General features: G+C 38.0%; 1 protein-coding gene across 1 annotated transcript in view; it reads right to left on the bottom strand.

The window, feature by feature from the left end:
- orb2 (cytoplasmic polyadenylation element-binding protein orb2) overlaps window positions 1–16501 on the bottom strand; it is a 359903-nt gene that overhangs the window by 93486 nt on the left and 249916 nt on the right. The window contains exon 6 of the mRNA XM_071688830.1: window positions 93–284. Coding sequence (XP_071544931.1) covers window positions 93–284 — 192 coding nt within the window. The remainder of the gene's footprint in view (window positions 1–92; window positions 285–16501) is intronic.

Raw genomic sequence — 16501 nt, 5'->3', positions numbered from 1 at the left:
AATAAGAAGACATAATATTCAGCTATGAATCTGCCTTCAAAGATAAATACAGTATTGAATCAATATTGTGAATAAAAGGTAAGACCACTAACCTTCATCTATATCAGGCGGAAGTCCTCCAACAAATACTTTACGAGAGAAGCGTTCTCCATTTTCAGAACCTTGAGAGCGTGGTGAGGACCGAGAGGGTGAAGGAAGGGGTATAGGGGCACCTAAGTTATCCACCAGATGGCCATCATCAAGTAAAACACCACTTTCATCCATTCCCAGGAAACCACCTTTACCTGCCAAAATGCATTATTGTAGGTCACTGGTAATAGATAATAATATGCTCAATATATTTAACTACTTATGTAATAAAAGTAACTAATTCTTCAAAACAATATGCTCAATGTATCTAACTACACATATGAAAATAGTAACTAATTCTTCAGAATAATATGCTCAAAATATCTAACTACATATATGATAACTGTAGTAACCAATTCTTCAGTTAAATAAGAGCCAAACTCTTTGTTCAAGCTGATAATACCCAGTAAGTATAATTTAGACCATTTCATGAGAATTCACTCCACTTAATGGCTTTACTATATATGAAGAAAGTAGATCATGAGAACATACACTGGCTTAATTTCAAGAAACATAACCAACAACAGCTCTTTGTAAGCTACATGGTAAGAAGGAACAAGAGTAAGAATCCACCCAAAATCCAAAAAGCTAATTAGCATATTTCTATACAGTATGAGTAAAGTTTGGTACAATATGTGTGGGGTAAAACTGGGTGCTTTACAAAAATTTCTGTGGAACATTACGTGTTTGTACGACAATAAATACATAAGGAGTACACATAAATGTTCCCAGTTTTCAAGACATCATCATAAACATTCTGTAACATATGTCTTATTTTTGTACAACTGCACCTTTTGTCCAACACTGAAGAAATGGTGTTCTCAATACATTATCCTTCTCTGATGTCACTACCTTCCAAAAAGTTAAAAAATATAAATTTGAGTTAAATTTCAGCTATTTATGTACAACAGACAAACAAATTAATGTGTTCCTTATAAACCTAGCATAAAATTATTACAATGGATCCCTTACTTTTCAAAGTATGAGTGTTTACCAATGCAGAATGTCTAGACTTATAATTAAGACCAAATGAAAGAAAATTATGAATTCTAGAGAAGATGGTAACTGCAAAATGATATCTTATTCTGCAGAAACTGCAATTACTGCTGAAAGTTTACTGGAATATCATTTCTATGCAGAAATTTGCACAGGCACAATGTATTGCTCAAGACCGGATTAAGATTTAGTGGGACTCATGGCCCATGTAATATGTGGGGTCCCCTCATCCTCTACAGAGAGATAAAATATTCACAAATATGACAAATCTTAAAATATCATTTTGTGTAGATATGTGAATATATGTAAATATGTAAATATATATCAAGGATGTAAGGCATGTGTACTAGAAGGAAGAGAGGAAAGTGATTGGTTCCCATTGAATGTCAGTTTGTGGCAGGGATGCGTGATGTCTCCATGGTTGGTTAATTTGTTTATGGATCGGGTTGTTAAGGAGGTGAATGCTAGAGTTTTGGAAAGAGGGGCAAGTAATCAGTCTGCTGTGGATGAGAGGGCTTGGGAAGTGAGTCAGTTGTTGTTTGCTGATGATACAGCGCTGGTGGCTGATTCAGGTGAGTGATCGGGGCCTGATCATACAAGAGGGTGAGAGGCATGCAAGGAATAGAGTAAATTGGAACGATGTGTTATACTGGGGTCGACATGCTGTCAGTGGATTGAACCAGGGTATGTGAGGCGTCTTGGGTAAACCATAGAAAGTTTTGTGGGGCCTGGATGTGGAAAGGGAGCTGTGGTTTCGGTGCATTACACATGACAGGTAGAGACTGAGTGTGAATGAATGTGGTCTTTTTTGTCTGTTTTCCTGGTGCTCTCTCGCTGAAGCAGGGGACAGCGATGCTGTTTTCCTCTGGGGCGGGGTAGTACCAGGAATGGATGAAGACGAGCAAATATGTAGAAGTACATATGTGTGTGTAATGTCTGCATATGTGCATGTATATGTATGTATATGTTGATATATATGAGTATGTATATGTGCGTATGTGGGTGTTTTTGTATATATATGTGTATATGAGTGGATGGGCCATTTCTTTGTTTCCTGGAGCTACCTTGCTGACACAGAAAGTAGCAATATGTATAATGAATAATATAAATAATAATATCATCATACTGTATAACATTGCCTCCGTTCTACTAGCTTTATGAACCAAAATCTTTTTAATTGGGTGTCCAGGTGGGTCATTCTACAGCTAGGATCCTAGGCCTGGTGCCTAGGTGGCTTATGCATTAATCCAGCATTCGTATCACTTTTTATTATAATTTGTTGGATATAAATTTGTGATATTTACTTTATGGAACATAAATGCAATACAATGTGTCACTATTGACATTTAGGCAGAGAAAAAACTGGTAATTAACAATACCAAATAACAAAAGGATTAGTTACACCTCATAAATTACTACCTTGGTCTCAAATAAGATTACTAAACTTTATTCTTGTCCATCCTGGATGTTGAAGGACTAGTTAAATTCTTTATTCAGTATGAAATTCAGCTTATCTCTATCATTTACCCTAACAATAACTGAAAAACTGAAAATATGGTTCTTAAACTGTAATTACATGGATACAAGATAAAAAAAATACCATAATGTGTACAGTCCACAGCAAGCAACGCACATGCATTTTGTGTATTACATGTGAGTTCAGCATGTAATATACATTTTGTGCTTAACATTCACTCACGTTCAATAGCATTCAGCCCCAACTTTACATTTTCCTGAATAAAGTCTTACAAAACCTGCACCACTTTACATGCAAAACAAGCCAAAAACTAATGACATCATTTCTCAATTGTTTTGGCTTATGCTAATCCTTAGTAAGTCCTGTGGCAGGTTTCCCCACATCTATCTTGTGATACTCTTGAAATATAATTTAAGTCCCAACCAGTAATTTCATATGAGCTTCTAAGATATAGACAATGACTTTTTTATCAACAAATTAAAATTAAAGGAAGCAATTCTCATCATATAAAAATAATCATAATCACAGAGCCAAAGATAAAATAAGTCTCTTGTACTGACAGCCAGTGCTGGAGGCAAACTTGATTTTATACATTATGTTGCATACTGAAAAAAAATTCATAGCTACTGTATCAGGGAAAGACTCAGCTGAACCAAGCCAGCCAATGGAAAGCAAATTCTGTATGAAGCTTAAGATTGATCCTTTCTCCCACTCTCATATTTTTTCTTTATCTGGTAACAATACCTGGTCTGCAAAATTACTAAACATAACACTGTCATTTAAAAACAACTATAATATTTTCTCCAATTTTTTAACTTTACTGCTACTAGTTAACTTTCTCTGCCTTTCTATATTTCTGAAGTACCCCCTAAAGGAACCCTAATTCTTTTAAGACTGTGCATTCATACTGCTTAGTGCATAAAAAGCTGTGCTTGCTTCTCTAACAGGTAACCAAAATGCAACATAAAGAGATAATTTGCATATGTCTTGAGTATGGCTCAGTTTATACCTACATGTGCAACACTCTTCTGAATGCAATGTATGAATGAGATAGAGGTTTACAATCAAAATATAACATTTCAAACCAATGTATGAAAGAGAGGTTCACAGTCAAGATATAATATTTCAACCAAAGTATGAAAAAGACAAGAGGTTCACAGTCTGGTTATAATATTTCAAACCAATGCATGAAAGACACAGGTTCGTAATCAAGATATAATACTTTAAACCAATGTATGAATGAGACAGAGGTTCATAATCAAGATATAATATTCTGAGTCAAGTATTATTTTTACATATCAAACCAAAATATATATTTTTTTGTGAACTGAAAATTGATCAAATCTCACAAGAAAACAAAATTAATTCAATCTGTGGTACAAAGCATGGGTGCAAATCATTATGAAAAAATGAGAGATATCTAGACATCATCATTAATGGAATCTTGGCATATGAATCTGAAATCACTTGAAACTGAAATAATAACATCACTGCAGATACTTTGGGCACTACCGAAGGAAAACAAGTGAAACTAATAATCCAGAGCCAAGAAAATCTTCATTCTTCAAGACATGTTATGAAACATGATATTGTAAGGCTAATCATTTTTTTTTTTTTTTTTATCAAAACCTCATTATCATGCTTCTGTACTCAGGTATATTATTCAATTTGACGAAAACAGTAATAAAGTCCAGGACTCCTGATAATAAACTATACTTCACAATTTTATTCCTTTATTCACACCTTTTTTTATTTTCTTATACCTAAAAATGTGTTAAGACTGCTGGAGAGGGGTACAAGTAATTACTTGTCTCTTGCCTTCAAAACGTGGGACAGGAGGGTACGAGCAACCAACCCCCCAGCCCACAGGAATTTGCAGCCACGTTACAATGGGTATAAGTTTATTCCATACTTGAGAATAAGAAACCATAACAGATCATAACACAATTGAGTAAACTGTTCTAGGGAGAGCCTCAAACCACTGTCACTATAAAATCAAATGAAGGTTAATTGTTGCTCTGTGGCTGTTTCTTTGATGGTTGGTTAGCAGTCATGTAACACATATGCATGACAGTGATATGCTGGTATGACATGTCCTGTACCTAATTGCTGGGATAAGTTTGGGTCCAGCTTCAGTGCAGGGACCAGGAGATGGATCTCACTACATTTATTGGTATATTGTTCCTGAGTGTGCCCTTACAGGGTGTGCTATGAAACAAATAAAAATATCTCGGGTCAGTTGTTTTACAAGTACATTTAAAGTACATTTTTACATTTGTTATTGTACTCCATCATACAGTAAACTACTACAGATAAAGTTACATGTATCAAAAAGCACACACACAATGTAAGGCTATTTTCATAATCTGCAAAAGAAATTTGCACATGTGTATGCATATGAGTCTGTAATCACCTACTTGCACAGAATGGGGAGGGACTTGCACATCCATGGGGCCCTATTTCTTAAACTTTTTTTTTTTTACAATGGGGCCTCATTTCTTAATTTTTATTTCACTGTCATACTACTTTTTGAACTTCTGTATACTCAATGCATTCACACTTAAATCTCTCAGGTTACCCCACTTACCCAAAACTAAGATTATCGCTGCAGCTTGAGCCAAATTTTGTCCACTGCAATAATGCTGGACTAAACAAAACTATACAGAAAATTGTATGACTTGTCAGTCTTCATAAAATGGTGGAACATCCACTTTTTGAAGGAAGAGAGACTGAATAATTCTAAATCTAATCTTTATGAGAAAACAGTTTACATTCCAGATTTGGAAATTGACATCATGTAGTCACAAATACATTCCAGATTTGGAAACTGATATCAGATAGTCATACATATAATCATATTACATTATACATATAATCGTATTACAGTTTTACTGTATCCATAATTATACTTCTTTGGTGAAATCATAAGAGTTTAGTAAAAATATACATTTTAATCAACATATACTCAAGATAATGTTTTGGGTTATTGGAAGGACACAGTTTATCACTCACTCACAAGTTTCATTGTTCAGGAAATCTCAGCTTACCTGCTCTGCCACTAGATGACAGTGGTCTATCTTTCTATATGGTGCTGATCTTCACCTGAGTGGTAGCATAATGATGTCATCAGTAACCAAGTTAAAATCATAATGGTTTTATTAACAGGGCACATATTTCAAATTCTTAGAATTTATTATACCACTTGACCCCTTACCAAAGAGATGAGAATAAACAGAAACTCTGTTATTAAGTGATTGTTAAGAGTGAGTGAGTGACAAACGTTCCCTTACTTGAATGCTGGTACTCTCAGTGGCCAATTGTAACCAAGGAGACTCTTGATACAGTATATCACTGACAGATAAAGCACACAAATGTTCTATTATCTTTGTCTCTTAAGTTTTTATGTATAATATTATTTGAGAATGCTGAAATTTAAATAAAAGTACAAAAAACACAGGAAGAGTATAGCAAGATGACTAAACTGCTTGTGTCTTATGCCTTGAAAGTATTATTGCATGTACTTCTTAGCAAGATGACTAAACGGCTTGTGTCTTATGCCTTGAAAATATTATTGCATATACTTCTAATAATCTAAGACATCACAAAAAAGTCACTGTTATCACACATGAATGTTGAAGTAACAGCCTAATATAAATCAAGAATACATTTTGTCCTTTGTAAAGCAAGAAAGTGGCTTTGATATATCTATGATAAAAGTCTAAATAATCCACAAATGTAAGCTGCACAACTGCACTGTGCACTGATCAAAAAGGGAAACCCTCTACTGATGGTAAATTTTAGAAAAAATGTTTTTGGAATTTGCTGAAACCTCTCTGAAGGTTTTCTAACAAAAAAGGTATTATGGTTTAAATTCAGAACGCACTACCACTTTTAGCTTGAGCTATCATCCGATGTGCAACTGAAATAACTGACCATGCAAATGGGCAGTTGACAAATGATCTGTGTAACCATAAAGCCTTTAGTTTTACTCTCAATGAAAGCACTGGCATAAACAATGTTGTCCTACTGTTATTAGGAGCATGATTCTTTTTGCCAAAGCTCAAATCTATGGCAAAAATATTTGATGTTTCTCTTGTGTTTGACTACAAAAGAAGAAAATTTTCAGTTTCTCCATATTCATAGACTTTGAAGATGAGTATTTGTATAACAAATAAGAAAAAAAAAATCTATGACAAAATGATGGGGAAGCAGCAACAATGGGTGAAAATGATGGTTTTGCTCAGATTCTCCAAAATTACTTGGTAGGCCTATTTTAGCCTTTTGAGTGTAATTTATAAAGAAGACCCACGCTGCACATTTTTTTCAAATATTCTTAATGATATGATGTCCGCTGCAGTAAAATCTGTTAATCATAACGAATAAAGAAATCACTTCACATTTATTGATACATTAAACCCAGCTGTATGGAAAGGGAAGTGCTATATGAATGCCAAAATGTTTGCACTCATAGCATATTAAAAAAAGTTAAGCACTATATGTTTAATACAGGAAATACCTATTCATTAATCTCTCAATTCTATGACATATGAAAAGTGATGTGATGTCCATTAATTCTGATTAAAAGAAAATACTGCACAAAGTTATGAAAATCATGTGAAATAGTTACATGACAAATAATTTACAAGAAAAAATCTGGCAAAACTATTGATAAGAGTATTTTGGGTACTACAAATAAAAAACTGTTAGTGTAATTATTACTTATTAGTCCTGCATGGGGAGGGAGCTTTGAAGTGATTTATACTTAAGAATATTAGTGAGAAAAATGGGTAAAGAGTATAGAACATATCCTAACTGGTATTGTGTTAAAATAGGTCTGGAGTGAGAGGCAAAGAACATTATCCTATTGCTATCCTGTTCTAGGATTTTGTAATTATTTATTCATTTATCCATTTCATGAATATAGTAAAATTGGGCATTCTCTGTACAAATAATTTCTTGAATAGTTGAAAGGGAAAAATTGAATGATGCCACTGTTTGGGGTTTTTAACATACAATGAGTGAATGGTGTCATTGTCTGTACAGGAAAACTGAATGGTGCTGTTGTTTTGGGTTCTCTGGTTAAATGAATCATAGATAAATGGAAATACACTGTGCTAAAGTTGGACTTAATTTTGAAAGAGAAATCTATATGAGACGATAATAGAAATGGATTCAAATAAACTTTTTTTTTTTTATTATACTTTGTCGCTGTCTCCCGCGTTTGCGAGGTAGCGCAAGGAAACAGACGAAAGAAATGGCCCAACCCACCCCCCATACACATGTATATACATACGTCCACACACGCAAATATACATACCTACACAGCTTTCCATGGTTTACCACAGACGCTTCACATGCCCTGCTTCAATCCACTGACAGCACGTCAACCCCGGTATACCACATCGCTCCAATTCACTCTATTCCTTGCCCTCCTTTCACCCTCCTGCATGTTCAGGCCCCGATCACACAAAATATTTTTCACTCCATCTTTCCACCTCCAATTTGGTCTCCCTCTTCTCCTTGTTCCCTCCACCTCCGACACATATATCCTCTTGGTCAATCTTTCCTCACTCATCCTCTCCATGTGCCCAAACCACTTCAAAACACCCTCTTCTGCTCTCTCAACCACGCTCTTTTTATTTCCACACATCTCTCTTACCCTTACGTTACTCACTCGATCAAACCACCTCACACCACACATTGTCCTCAAACATCTCATTTCCAGCACATCCATCCTCCTGCGCACAACTCTATCCATAGTCCACGCCTCGCAACCATACAACATTGTTGGAACCACTATTCCTTCAAACATACCCATTTTTGCTTTCCGAGATAATGTTCTCGACTTCCACACATTCTTCAAGGCCCCCAGGATTTTCGCCCCCTCCCCCACCCTATGATCCACTTCCGCTTCCATGGTTCCATCCGCTGCCAGATCCACTCCCAGATATCTAAAACACTTCACTTCCTCCAGTTTTTCTCCATTCAAACTCACCTCCCAATTGACTTGACCCTCAACCCTACTGTACCTAATAACCTTGCTCTTATTCACACTTACTCTTAACTTTCTTCTTCCACACACTTTTCCAAACTCAGTCACCAGCTTCTGCAGTTTCTCACATGAATCAGCCACCAGCGCTGTATCATCAGCGAACAACAACTGACTCACTTCCCAAGCTCTCTCATCCCCAACAGACTTCATACTTGCCCCTCTTTCCAAAACTCTTGCATTTACCTCCCTAACAACCCCATCCATAAACAAATTAAACAACCATGGAGACACCACACACCCCTGCCGCAAACCTACATTCACTGAGAACCAATCACTTTCCTCTCTTCCTACACGTACACATGCCTTACATCCTCGATAAAAACTTTTCACTGCTTCTAACAACTTTCCTCCCACACCATATATTCTTAATACCTTCCACAAAGCATCTCTATCAACTCTATCATATGCCTTCTCCAGATCCATAAATGCTACATACAAATCCATTTGCTTTTCTAAGTATTTCTCACATACATTCTTCAAAGCAAACACCTGATCCACACATCCTCTACCACTTCTGAAACCACACTGCTCTTCCCCAATCTGATGCTCTGTACATGCCTTCACCCTCTCAATCAATACCCTCCCATATAATTTACCAGGAATACTCAACAAACATATACCTCTGTAATTTGAGCACTCACTCTTATCCCCTTTGCCTTTGTACAATGGCACTATGCACGCATTCCGCCAATCCTCAGGCACCTCACCATGAGTCATACATACATTAAATAACCTTACCAACCAGTCAACAATACAGTCACCCCCTTTTTTAATAAATTCCACTGCAATACCATCCAAACCTGCTGCCTTGCAGGCTTTCATCTTCCGCAAAGCTTTCACTACCTCTTCTCTGTTTACCAAATCATTTTCCCTAACCCTCTCACTTTGCACACCACCTCGACCAAAACACCCTATATCTGCCACTCTATCATCAAACACATTCAACAAACCTTCAAAATACTCACTCCATCTCCTTCTCACATCACCACTACTTGTTATCACCTCCCCACTTGCGCCCTTCACCGAAGTTCCCATTTGCTCCCTTGTCTTACGCACTTTATTTACCTCCTTCCAGAACATCTTTTTATTCTCCCTAAAATTTAATGATACTCTCTCACCCCAACTCTCATTTGCCCTTTTTTTCACCTCTTGCACCTTTCTCTTGACCTCCTGTCTCTTTCACTTATACATCTCCCACTCAATTGCATTTTTTCCCTGCAAAAATCGTCCAAATGCCTCTCTCTTCTCTTTCACTAATACTCTTACTTCTTCATCCCACCACTCACTACCCTTTCTAATCAACCCACCTCCCACTCTTCTCATGCCACAAGCATCTTTTGCGCAATCCATCAATGATTCCCTAAATACATCCCATTCCTCCCCCACTCCCCTTACTTCCATTGTTCTCACCTTTTTCCATTCTGTACTCAGTCTCTCCTGGTACTTCCTCACACAGGTCTCCTTCTCAAGCTCACTTACTCTCACCACCCTCTTCACCCCAACATTCACTCTTCTTTTCTGAAAACCCATAAAAATCTTCACCTTAGCCTCCACAAGATAATGATCAGACATCCCTCCAGTTGCACCTCTCAGCACATTAACATCCAAAAAGTCTCTCTTTCGCACGCCTGTCAATTAACACGTAATCCAATAACGCTCTCTGGCCATCTCTCCTACTTACATAAGTATACTTATGTATATCTCGCTTTTTAAACCAGGTATTCCCAATCATCAGTCCTTTTTCAGCACATAAATCTACAAGCCCTCAAATAAACTTGCAGTGACATTTTCTTACAATTCTCCTGTACTTTCTATTATGATTGATGTTTATGTGTTTTACAAGGACTAATAATTATTTTGTTTCTTTTGAAAAACAGTAGGTGATTTGTGTATGTACTTTATGGTGAAATGTCACTTGACAGTTACGGACAGTGTTAGTAACAAGTAAAACTTAAAATAATTCTGCATTGCCATTAACTTATATACCTTATCTGTAATAACATTAGGTGGTTTGATATTTTGATAATGATTAAAATCTAAAAATGATAGCCTTGTATAGTTTACAATTGCATATCATTATATAACTATAACAAACACTAAATCTTACTCCTTCCATGTCAGGAATGCTGGTCCTACTTTCTGTGTCAGGTCCTACCATCTTTTCTTTACAAGCACCATACAATTACTCAAAGCTCACTTATTTTCTTCACATAAGTTCCTTTGCCATCTTCTACTCAAACCTCACTAATTTTCTTCAAATAAGTTCTTTTGCCATCTCCTGTCTATACAACTGTTTTTTAATGTAATCATGACAGAGTCCAATAAGTCAGTGGCCCCTTGTACCCAGCATCATAGGGTTTGAAGAACCTCTGGATACCCACCTGACTCTACTGCCTATGAAAGGGAGGGCTCAGACAGTAGTAATGCTGGCCCCTCCCAACATCTTTCCCTCTCTGACAGATCTGCCTCTCTTTCTGGTCACTACACCAACATCTGTGGGTCTTTCTAGTAACATCTCTTCTGTTGGACACCATCAGTCGAGTACCTCTCCTATAATCTTCATTCTCCCTGAGACCTAACTGTTTAATGATGTTCTCAGTGGCCCCTTTTTCATCTTCATCAATAATCTCCACTTAGAATTCTGGTTTAAAGATGGTGTCTGTGCTTATTCCAACATCAACACACCTCTTGCATTCCTCAAGGAATTTCAGTTCCTTAAGTATGCTGTAGTAAGTATGCTTAAGTATCCCAACTACCACAATTTTCCTGTTTTGCCTACTGCTCTCCTAATTCTAAAAAACCTTATGTCTTTCTTCAACTATATAAACTCCAGCCATGAGGCCATAAGGAATGGTTAAATTCCTTCCATACAGATGGTGGGGGGGACTGAAGCCCTCATGTTCTCCATTCTACATGATCTTGGGCAAATTATCACACACCCCACCAACATTCCTGACTGCTGTGACCACCCTCCTAAAATTCTCGATCTGTTTTTCACCTCTACTCCTTCATTCTGTAGATATACAATCTCACTGCTATTGGTTCATCTGACTACACTCCAAAAAATGTATCTTTTACCTGCACCTCTCCCTCCAACAGCCTTTTCTGAATCTAAATATTGGCACCTGAACAAACAAGACTGGAATAACTTACAAAAATTCTTTTCTGACATTCCTTTGGTAAATTATTGTCACTCACTTCCTAGGCCCTCTCATCCTCAACACTCTGCATGCTTGACCCTCTCTCCAAAACTCTTGCATTTACCTCTCTAACCATCCCACTTGTACACATGCCTTACACTCTTAATAAAAACTTCTCATTGCTTCTAGCAGCTTACCTCCCACACCATATATTCTTAAGACCTTTCACAAAGCATCTCTATCATTGCTATCATATGTCTTCTCCAGATCCATAAATACCACAAACAAATCCATCTGTTTTTGTAAGTACTCTTTACACACATTCTTCAAAGCAAACATCTGCTCCACACATCCTCTAACACTTCTGAAACCAGACTGCTCCTCCCCAATCTGATGCTCTATACATGCCTTCGCCCTCTCAATCAATACCCTCCCATACAATTTTTTAGTAATACTTAACAAACTTATGCCTCTGTAGTTTGAACACTCACAGTTATCCCCTTTGCATTTGCCCAATAGCACTATGCATGCATTCTGCCAATCCTCAGGCACTTCACCATAATCCATACATACATAGAATATCCTTACCAACCAATCAACAACAGTCAGCCCATTTCTTAATAAATTCAACTCCAATACCATCCCGCTTTGCAGGACTTCATCTTCTACAAAGCTTTTGTCACCTCTTCTCTCTTCACCAAACCACTATCCCTGACTCTCACTTCACATACCACCCCAACCAAAACACCCTACATCTGCTACTCTATCATCAAACACATTCAACAATCATTCAAAATACTCACTCCATCTCCTCACTCCACCACAAACTGTTATCACTTCCCCCCTTCATTGATGTTCCAATTTGTTCACATATCTTTTACACATTGTTCACCTCCTTCCAAAATAATATATCTATTCTTCCTAAAGTTGAATTATACTTTCTCACTCCAACTCTCAATTGCCTTCACTTTCAACCTTCGCACCTTCCTCTTGACCTCCTGTCACTTTCTCTTATACATCTCCCAGGCATATGCACTTCTTCCCTGTATATACCATCCAAATGCCTCTCTCTTCTCTTTCCCTAACAACTTTATTTCTTCATCTCACCACTCACTACCCTTTCTAATCTGCCCACCTCACACCTTTCTCATGCCACATGCATCTCTTGCACATGCCATCACTGCTTCCCTAAATACCTCTCATTCCTCAGTAACTCCCCTCACTTAATTTGCTCTCACCTTTTGCCATTCCACTCTCAATTTCTCCTGGTATTTCTTCACAAAAGTCTTCTTTCCAAGTTTACTTACTCTCACTACTCTCTTCTCCATGACCTTCTCTCTTCTTTTTTGAAAATCTCTACAAATCTTCACCTTCGCCTACACAAGATGATGATAAGACATCGTACCAGTTGCCCATCTCAGTACCTTACCATCCATAAGTCTCTACTTTACACGCCTATCAATTAATGCCCTCTGACTATCTCTCCTACTAATATACGTATACTTGTGTTGATCTCTCTTTTTAAACCAGGTACTCCCAATCACCAGTCTTTTTTTCAGCACAAATCCACAAGCTCTTCATCATATCCATTCACAACAATGACTACCCCATTCATATCAATTATACCTTCAACTGCCACATTACTCACCTTTGCATTCAAATCACCCATTACTTATACCCAGTCTTGTGCATCAAAACTGCTTTCAAACTCACTCTGCTGCTCCCAAAACATATGCCTCTCATGATCTTTTTTTCTCATGACCAAGTGCATAAGCACCAATAATCATCCATCTCTCACCATCCACTTTCAGTTTTACTCACATCAATCTAGAATTTACTTCCTTAGGTTCTGTCACATACTCCCACAACTCCTGCTTCACCAGTAGTACTACTCCTTCCTTAGCTCTTATCCTTTCACCAACCACCTGACTTTTCTCCCAAGACATTTCCAAACCATTCTTCCCCTTTACCCTTGAGCTTCAATTCACTCAGAGCCACAACGTCCAGGTTTCTTTCCTCAAACATACTACCTATCTCTCCTTTCTTCACATCTTGGTTACATCCACACACATCCAGACACCCCAGTCTGAGCCTTCAAGGAGGATTAACACTCCCCTCTTGACTCCTTCTTCTGTTTCTTCTTTTAGAAATTGAAATACAAGAAGGGGAGGGTTTGCAGCCCTTCCGCCTCTAGTCACCTTCTATGAAACATGGCAAATATGGAGGTGTATAGGGGAGAAAGGATACTTCCCACATATTCTCTGCTTGTTGTGGAAGGCGGTTGAAAGGGGAGGGGGTGGGAGGTTGGAAATCCTCTCCTCCTGTTTCTTAATTTTCCAAAAAAAAGGAACAGAGAAGGGGATCAAATGAGGATATTTCCTCTAATGCTCAGTCCTCTGTTCTTAACACTACCTTACAAATGTGGGAAATGATAAATATGTATGCAAAATGTCTGGGGTAAACCATGGAAAGGTCTGTGGGGCCTGGATGTGGATAGGGAGCTGTGGCCTTGGTGCATTACACATGACTGCTAGAGATTGAGTGTGAGCAAATGACTTTTTTTTTGTCTGTTTTCCTGGCATTACTTCCCAGAAGCAGGGGGTAGTGATGCTGTTTCCTGTGGGACAAGTTAGTGCAAGGAATGGATGAAGGCAAACGAGTATGAATATGTACATGTCTGTGTAAGTGTATGTATATGCATGTATATGTGTATATGTTGATATGTATGTGTGTATGGGCATTTATGTATATATGTGTACATGAGTGGTTGGGCCATTCGTTGTCTGTTCCCTGGCGCTACCTTGCTGACACAGGAAATGGCGATCAAATATAATACAATTAATGAATAAAAAGAGAGATATACATAAGTATACGTATGTAAGTAGGAGAGATGACCAGAGAGCGTTATTGGATTACGTGCAAATTGATAGGTGCGCAAAAGAGAGATTTTTGGATGTTAATGGGCTGAGAGGTGCAACTGGTGGGATGTCTGATCATTATCTTGTGGAGACGAAGGTGAAGATTTATAGAGGTTTTCAGAAAAGAAGAGAGAATGTTGGGATAAAGAGAGTGGTGAGAGTAAATGAGCTTGGGAAGGAGACTTGTGTGAGGAAGTACCAGGAGAGACTGATCACAGAATGGAAAAAGGTGAGAACAAAGGACGTGAGGTGAGTGGGGGAGGAATGGGATGTATTTAGGGAAGCAGTGATGGCTTGCGCAAAAGATGATTGTGGCATGAGAAGCATGGGAGGTGGGCAGATTAGAAAGGGTAGTGAGTGGTGGGATGAAGAAGTAAGATCATTAGTGAAAGAGAATGGAGAGGCATTTGAACAATTTTTGCATGGAAATAATGCAAATGAGTGGGAGATGTATAAAAGAAAGAGGCAGGAGGTCAAGAGAAAGGTGCAAGAGGTGAAAAAGAGGGCAAATGAGAGTTGGGGTGAGAGAGTATCATTAAATTTTAGGGAGAATAAAAAGATGTTTTGGAAGGAGGCAAATAAAGTGCGTAAGACAAGGGAACAAATGGGAACTTCAGTGAAGGGGGCTACTGGGGAGGTGATAACAAGTAGCGGTGATGTGAGAAGGAGATGGAGTGAGTATTTTGAAGGTTTGTTGAATGTGTTTGATGATAGTGGCAGATATAGGATGTATTGGTCGAGGTGGTGTGCAAAGTGAGAGGGTTAGGGAAAATGATTTGGTAAACAGAGAAGAGGTAGTAAAAGCTTTACGGAATATGAAAGCCAGCAAGGCAGCGGGTTTGGATGGTATTGCAGTGGAATTTATTAAAAAAGAGGGTGACTGTATTGTTGACTGGTTGGTAAGGTTATCTAATATATGTATGACTCATGGTGAGGTGCCTGAGGATTGGCGGAATGCTTGCATAGTGCCATTGTACAAAGGCAAAGGGGATAAAAGTGAGTGCTCAAATAACAGAGGTATAAATTCGTTGAGTATTCCTGGTAAATTATACGGGAGGGTATTGATTGAGAGGGTGAAGGAATGTTCAGAGCATCAGATTGGGGAAGAGCAGTGTGATTTCAGAAGTGGTAGAGAATGTGTGGATCAGGTTTGCTTTGAAGAATGTATGTGAAAAATACTTAGAAAAGGAAAAGGATTTGCATGTAGCATTTATGGATCTGGAGAAGGAATATGATAGAGATGCTCTGTGGAAGGTATTAAGAATATATGGTGTGGGAGGCATGTTCTTAGAAGCAGTGAAAAGTTTTTATCAAGGATGTAAGGCATGTGTACGTGTAGGAAGAGAGGAAAGTGATTGGTTCTCAGTGAATGTAGGTTTGCAGCAGGGGTGTGTGATGTCTCCATGGTTGTTTAACTTGTTTATGGATGGGGTTGTTAGGGAGGTGAATGCAAGAGTTTTGGAAAGGGGGGCAAGGATGCAGTTTGTTGTGGATGAGAGCTTTGGAAGTTAGTCAGTCATTGTTCGCTGATGATACAGCTCTGGTGGCTGATTCATGTGAGAAATTGCAGAAGCTGGTGACTGAGTTTGGTAAAGTGTGTGAAAGAAGAAAGCCGAGAGTAAATGTGAATAAGAGCAAGGTTATTAGGTACAGTAGGGTTGAGGGACAAGTCAAATGGGAGGTAAGTTTGAATGGAGAAAAACTGGAGGAAGTGAAGTGTTTTAGATATCTGAGAGTGGATTTGGCAGCGGATGGAACCACGGAAGCAGAAGTGAATCATAGGGTGGGG

Source organism: Panulirus ornatus, chromosome 46 (assembly GCF_036320965.1).
Source record: "Panulirus ornatus isolate Po-2019 chromosome 46, ASM3632096v1, whole genome shotgun sequence".
In the NCBI taxonomy this organism is placed as follows: Eukaryota; Metazoa; Arthropoda; class Malacostraca; order Decapoda; family Palinuridae; genus Panulirus; species Panulirus ornatus.
Note: the sequence above shows the minus strand (reverse complement) of the source record. Positions and strands in the feature narration are given on the sequence as shown.